This window comes from Toxorhynchites rutilus, chromosome 3, assembly GCF_029784135.1.
Source record: "Toxorhynchites rutilus septentrionalis strain SRP chromosome 3, ASM2978413v1, whole genome shotgun sequence".
Taxonomy (NCBI): Eukaryota; Metazoa; Arthropoda; class Insecta; order Diptera; family Culicidae; genus Toxorhynchites; species Toxorhynchites rutilus.
In genome coordinates this window covers 161,415,282-161,422,386 of record NC_073746.1, presented here as the reverse complement: position 1 = coordinate 161,422,386, position 7,105 = coordinate 161,415,282, and the positions used below count along the sequence as shown (strand labels likewise).

Here is a 7,105-nt window from a genome sequence, read left to right as displayed (position 1 = left end):
ATGATCATTTTTTGGACAAACCATGATCATAATTTCTCTCTGAGGAAAATCGTTAAAAAACATAAATTTGAATATTTTCAGCGCCTTATGGTAGTATTAGCAACTAGAGTCTTTCTGAGTGGCGTAATTTTGACGAAGGACCATATATAGGGTAAATTTCTCAAAACTGTGCAAATTTTTGATGATACTTGAAAAATGAAAGGCTAGTCTAGGAGAAACCTAACAATCTTATATTAAAGTCCATTTCGGAGATTTAAAGTGGCATTAGTAAAAACAATCCAGTTTATATAGATTACAGGAATTATAATTAATGAGATAAAAAGGTGGAGCAAATAATCCGTACCAGCTTCAAATCGTTGTGGGCATAGGTATTCAGCAAAGGAAAACATATTTCTAGGTTGTAAGGAAATCGTGAAGCTTACTGATTATATTTTGTGTTTGACTGTTAGTATCGGCATCAGTCGAAAGGATTTTTCTACAATTATCAGTATTTGGACAACAGAATGGTATATTGGCTATGATAATTGTTCAAACAGAGCTTTGATCTGGAATATGACAAATTTATGATAAAAATTGCAAAAACCATAGTCTTCTTCGTAAAATTTCTTTATATTAATATTATTTCATTATAGGAAGCTAAGCGGGTACATCTAAGAATGTTTGATTGATTGGATTTATTCTCGGTTTTATTCAAATTATAAATTCTTCAAAAAATAGAAAATTAATATAAAACTTTTTTTTGGGCTTACGTGTCCCGTTTTTATTGCTGAACTATTTGGTCAGTCTAGCCAGAACATCCAAACTGACACTTGTGAGAAGAGCGAATGATGGGCAATGAACATAGATCACTGAACCTAAGGTTTACGGTTTACGCCAACCTATGCGGAAATTCTTTTTCTATTATTGAGGAACGTGGCGTTGTGACCAGTTCGATCGTTAGATTAAATTTTGCTGTAAATATATATTTTATGTCAATAGTACAAGTGGTATACAGATGAAATTTAACGTGTACTTTGACAGGTGGCTCGGATCGTGTTAAAAATGTGGAGATATAATTTCACTCTGCTATTGTTTTTGTACGGATTATCAAAGGGCACACTGCAATCTTATCAACTAAAAAAAAACTATTGAATGTTAAAAAATCGATCCTGCCAGGAGTCGAACCTGGAATCTTCTGATCCGTAGTCAGACGCGTTATCCATTGCGCCACAGGACCACATCAAGCAAATATAAATATAGTTTAGTCATATTACGAAAATGTTATCCGGTCCTATGATACAAATTATGTTATACGCATGCGATTTGATCTAGCGCATGCTTACTATCAACGCACTTTCATGCTGGATATGCTCACGCAGCATAACTTTGGTTTAAAAATAGTGATTTACCGAGTGTCAGGATGGCCGAGCGGTCTAAGGCGCTACGTTCAGGTCGTAGTCTTCTCTGAAGGCGTGGGTTCGAATCCCACTTCTGACAAAAATATTTATTTTGGTCTCTACTATTTCATCTAACTTTCTTCTAATTCCTTGTAACGGGATAGAAAATTTATAAAGTGAGTTTTTTTTTTATTTTACTCGTTACTGTTCGCTATCCTCAACATGCCACAAGAAGAGTTTTGCATATACATGTCGGACTCGATTATATACAAACTCGATTATATGTGATTCGATTATATACAGTTTGGAAAAAAACTATTTTTTTTTATATTTTTAATATGACTTATTTCTAGAATAAATGTAACTTTTCAACATTAAGGTGAAATTTAAGTGGCTATTACATGTACAGTGCACAATGTTCCAGGAGATGTATTTAAGTGAAAATTAGCATTTAGAGCTCCACAGCTATTCTCTAGACAAAAACTATCTTCGACAAAGTTGTTACATATAATAGAACGCTCATTTTCATGTTATCAAAAATAGAGTGACCAAAATTGTCGAAGAAATAAAAAAATATAACTTTCTTATCTTTATAGATAGAGGTAAACATGGTTCGATAATGTTGTAGTCCTAGTTATTTGAGACATCTTTGTAAAACAAAGTTTTTTTCTATCTCTTGAAATAACCGATATAGCGCCTTTTTTCTAAGTTGCGTTAGGGTCACCACGAAAAAAACTGCTTTTTTACTCTAACTTTTATATTTCAAATTCTACATACAAACTGTCTTCAAAAGACTTTCAGACAAAAGACTTTGAAAATCACATATATAGAGTGAATTTTTTTCTTTCAAATTCCGTCAACAAACATTTTTTATGTTTGCACCAAAAAGAATGGCAAGCAATTAAAAAGAGCGTATTTTTTGGGAAGAAATATCAATAATTTTGAGTGAAATTGAAATATTGACAAGTTCTGCATCGCAAAATGTTGGTATTGATTAGCTCTAAAAGTCTTACGAAGACAATTTTGATGTAAAATTTTAAATATAAAAGTTATCTAGAGTAAAAAACCGATTTTTTCATGGTTACCCTAATGCAACTTAGTTATAAAACAACTTTGTGGGAGATATTTATTCTTTAGACAGAAACTGCCTTTGACAAAGTTGTTATACATGATAGAGCGCTCATTTTAATGTTATCAAAAATAAGGTGACCAAAATTGTCGATGAAATAAAAAATATAACTGAGGGGCTTAGAATGCAAGGGGTGTAAGTGACTTGATCGATTTCTCTTCATCAACTTTTTCTTTAGTTAATAACTCAACTGCAAAATCGTTCCAATATGAGTTTGCTATACCATTCGATAGATGAGGTTCTGACCTTTCTTCAAGATTGTCAAATACAGATGGGAATGAATTTGCAATTTGCAAGTTATGACCAAAAGAAAGAGTCGATGTAGAGAAATCGATCAAATCACTTACACCCCTTTCATTCTAAGCCCCTCAACTCTTTTATCTTTATAGATAGAGATAAACATAGTTCAACAATATTGCAGCCACAATTATTTTAAGCAACTTTGTAGAACAAAGCTTTTTTCTGTCTTTTGATGTAATCGATTTAGCCCTTTTTTCCTATGTTGCATTAGGGTGGCCATGAAAAAGCGGGTTTTTTGCTCTAACTTTTATATTTAAAATTCTACATCAAAATTGTCTTCGTACGACTATTAGAGCTTATCAAGACCAAAATTTTGCGATGCATAACTTGTCAATATCTTAATTCTACTCAATGTTATTGATGGTTTTTTACCCAAAAACTCATGATTTCTATTTTAATTTACTCGGACACGATAAATAACATAGTTTTTTTTTTAAATTACACATCATGTAGAGTGAACTATGTTCTTTCAAATGCCGCCAATAAACTTTGTTTACGTTTGCCCCAGGAAGAATGGCAAGCAATTGAAAAGAGCGTTTTTGGGAATAAATATCAATAACTTTGAGTGAGGTTGAGATATTGATAAGTTCTGGATCGCAAAATGTTTGTATTAGTATGTTCTAAAAGTTTGTATGTGGAATTTGAAATATAAAAGTTAGAGCAAAAAAGCAGTTTTTTCATGGTTACCCTAACGCAACTTAGAAAAAAGGCGCTATATCGGTTATTTCAAGAGATAGAAAAAAACTTTGTTTTACAAAGATACCTCAAATAACTGGAACTACAATATTGTAGAACCATGTTCACCTCTATCTATAAAGATAAGAATGTTATATTTTTTTATTTTATCGACAATTTTGTTCACAATATTTTTGATAACATAAAAATGAGTGCTCTATTATATGTAACAACTTTATCGAAGTTAGTTTTTGTCTAGAGAATAACTGTCGAGCTCTAAATGCTAATTTCCATTTAAATGCACCTCCTGGACCATTGTGCGGTGGGGTAAAAATCGTGGTTTTTGAAGATTTTGCTTGAATTTTCACCAGGAATTATTTATATTGATATTGCAGCCAAAGTAAGAAAGATAGAAGTTGGGTGTCAAAGAACAAATTGTAGAACGGTTAGAGAGCTTCAATTTAATTGATGGAAACAATCTAGTTTAGTATATTTTTTCAGGATATAATAACACATTAAAACACATTAAAAATTATTGACTTTTAAGTTTTTCACTTCCAAAATGTTATTAAAATCCACTAATTTAGCTGTTCCACCACTCTATCCTGTACTAATTTTTCTCATCTTTCAAATGCATCAGAATCATCTTCCGTAGCGTACTTAATAATGTAGTGCTAGTTTGAGGCAACAGAGTCCGAAACAAAAAAAAAAGTTCTGTAACTCTGTCATTGTTGAAATTCGAACACATGCGTAGAAGGATTTTTTTCATCAAATATGATCGTCTATCACCTCCTGAGTGAGTTTGGATAAATTTATTTTTTTCATGTGAGAAAGGTGTTTTCTGACTTTAAGGGGATGAATCAAGAATCAAATTCCTCTTTCATATTCAAAAAAACGAAATATATATGCAATAAAAACAATAAAAGAATTTTTTTGACTCGATTATATACAGGATTGGATTATGTACAGTGAAAAGAAATCAGAAACTGTATATAAACGAGTCCGCCCTGTATTCGTATCTTGAACGTTAAATTGATTGGTAAGGGGGCTCTCTCCGTTCTTATATTTTTCTTTTCGTAGCTACGAATTGGTTCAATAATTTGTGTTTTCCTGTACATTTCATGACATCGATTTTCGAAAATAAGTGAATATCGAAATCATATACCAAACGGTTCGTGTTTGGCCCATGTAATGGTGACAATTACCATTTGGATTATTGAAAGAGTTAAATTTGCGAATGTTTGAACAGTTGAAGAAAGTGAATTTAAATTTAATCGATCCGAATAATCACAGTATTAGGTCATGTTATAAAGCATATTCACGAAAAAACGAATAATTATTTTAGTCTGAATAGTTCTAATTTTCTCGAACCAAATTCCATTTTCCTATGCTTGGCGATGAGTGAAGATTGAGATGTTGATATGCAACCGGGTGTTCTAATGTTGAGTTAAACTACACGACACTATTTGTCACTAAAATCAGTAACGGTTTTGAAATGAGCACAACCGATTTTGCTTTCATCTCGCGACAAGTTCTACAGCAATAAAACTGTCAATAATCGGTTGGCAATCCTCGGTTTTGCATTGCTAATCAATTGTCCCCTGGCGACGCGAAGCTTGAGTCGCTTGAGTTACAATTCATTGCCCGTGGCGCCCGTCTGTCTAGAGCCTGTCGTGAGCAGGTTTCAGAGTTCACTAGTTCAACATATACGAGTTTCTGGCATAATTATGCGAGCATACATTGCGAGCGAATTTCCACTTTTCCATCCAATGATTGATGAATGAGCTCCATTTAGTCTTCATTGAGATTTGCAATTATTCTGCAATTAATTATTCTGCGGTTTTTAGGCTGCGTGCACAAAATTAGTAGTCGCTAGACAGAAAAACAAACCAGATCAACTCTCTCAAATAAATAAATTTATTCTAATCTAATAATTGTAGCTATGGCATGGCGTTTACAGACAACTTTTCGGCAATTCGTTCCGTCGTTAATGATGATAGTAGCTAGGGTAGGCGACCTTAGCAACTGGGAGTGCGTATTTGGCAACTGGAGCAACATAATGGTGGGCAATTGGGGCAACCACCTTGGCCACTGGGGCGACGATCTTGTGGGCCAATGGATCACGACGCACAACAGCGTTGAATCCGTTGTGGTCATCGGCGGTATAATCAACAACTCGTTGGTGACCATCGGCATCGATCAGAGAGTACTGTCCCTTCACCACATCTCCGTGACGTTCCTCGGTCTGGCTTTTGACATCTCCGGTGTGGCCATCGTGGACGGAGTACGAAAAGTGGTACTCAGCTGGAGCATCGGCGTATTCCACGTGTTTAACAGCGACCGGTAAAACTACGGCGCTGGCAGCAGCCACCAGAAGAAATAGAGCACAGCACTGAAAAAAGTTAGGTAGTTTTAGGAATTATACTTTCGACGACTGTTACCCTGTTATCTCACCTTGAGAGTCATTCTTAATTTTAGTGTTATTAGTTGTTGATCGAATGGATACTGTCTACAGAATGATACCTTTCTGCAAAATTGGTTCCAATATTTATATCAAACTCGTACCGAGGATAAAGTCGTTCGATTCTGCACAGCAGCTTCCGAAAATAAAAGCCCAATACCATTTCATGCCCACGCCTTACGCAGCACGTGATTTCGCATTCGCGTCTCCATGAATTGACCAATTTGTATTGGATCGGTTGAATGCATGTTTCATTCTCGCACGACCACTATACAGTCTGAAATCGGTAGGAGGTCAAGGAACAGCATTTGCATTTATCAACTAGACATAGTATGTTTGGGAAATGTGAGTAATTTACGTCGGAAGATGTTGGCTGTCTGTGACAATCAGATCATTTGCCCGAGTTGAGTGAGCTATTTGTAAGGTACCAATTATGAACACATCATGGATCACAATAGAATTGAAAATTAATTTTAAAAAAAGTTACAGGAGAGTTATGCCCGAGATGTAACAATTTCTAACTCAAAAACTGTAATACCTTATTCTAAAAAAAATAAATGTAGGGAAATGATTGAATTTTCATAAAAAATACAAAAAAATCAAACAGAAGAAAAAAAAATTAATGTTAAAATAATTTTTCTCAAAAACGTGTTTTTTCAACTCTCAAAAAAATTATATTATCATAGCCTTATAATTACATGGTACCTTAACAGGATTTTTTTTTCTAAAAACAACTGTTTCATGTCATCTTTGAAAAAAAATATAGGAGGTTGTGTTCACGCGACCGCATTGTTGACGTAGAACTACGCTGTAGTTTAATTCAAGTCGCTTGTTTATAACTGCGGATATTATTTTATAATGCTACGAAAATTTTGAAATGACCGAATGGTCAGTTTGGTCGCCCTGAAATGTGTTTTTATTGTAGAATAATTTGACGATAACTGTTTGATTATTCATTCTTGTGCTCTCAGAACAATACATGCTCGAGATAAACGCAGCTGTCATCCTTAGTGGAGAAGGTTTTGCTACTGACAAGCGAAACCAAATCACATACGAAATTTCAGAACGACATTTACTTTCTTGGTGACTAAATAATCGAAATAAACTCTATCTGTTAATCATAAAAACCTCGAAAAAAGTAGCACTGCTTCATTATCAAGATTA

The 7,105-nt window shown here is 34.0% G+C and overlaps 1 protein-coding gene and 2 non-coding genes across 3 annotated transcripts; 1 reads left to right on the top strand and 2 right to left on the bottom strand.

Annotated features, from left to right (window-relative positions):
- Positions 1–1,143: 1,143 nt before the first annotated feature.
- Positions 1,144–1,216, bottom strand: Trnar-acg (transfer RNA arginine (anticodon ACG)). Its single transcript has one exon. It is a non-coding gene; the product is annotated as a tRNA-Arg (tRNA).
- A 177-nt stretch (positions 1,217–1,393) lies between these two features.
- Trnal-cag (transfer RNA leucine (anticodon CAG)) lies at positions 1,394–1,476 on the top strand. The gene has a single exon. It is a non-coding gene; the product is annotated as a tRNA-Leu (tRNA).
- A 3,905-nt stretch (positions 1,477–5,381) lies between these two features.
- Positions 5,382–5,990, bottom strand: LOC129779057 (cuticle protein-like). Its single transcript, XM_055786312.1, has 2 exons — positions 5,935–5,990; positions 5,382–5,872 (listed from the first exon to the last, which is right to left on the bottom strand). The coding sequence occupies exons 1-2, from the start codon at positions 5,944–5,946 to the stop codon at positions 5,468–5,470; spliced, it is 417 nt and encodes a 138-aa protein (XP_055642287.1). The 5' UTR covers positions 5,947–5,990; the 3' UTR covers positions 5,382–5,467.
- Positions 5,991–7,105: the final 1,115 nt, after the last annotated feature.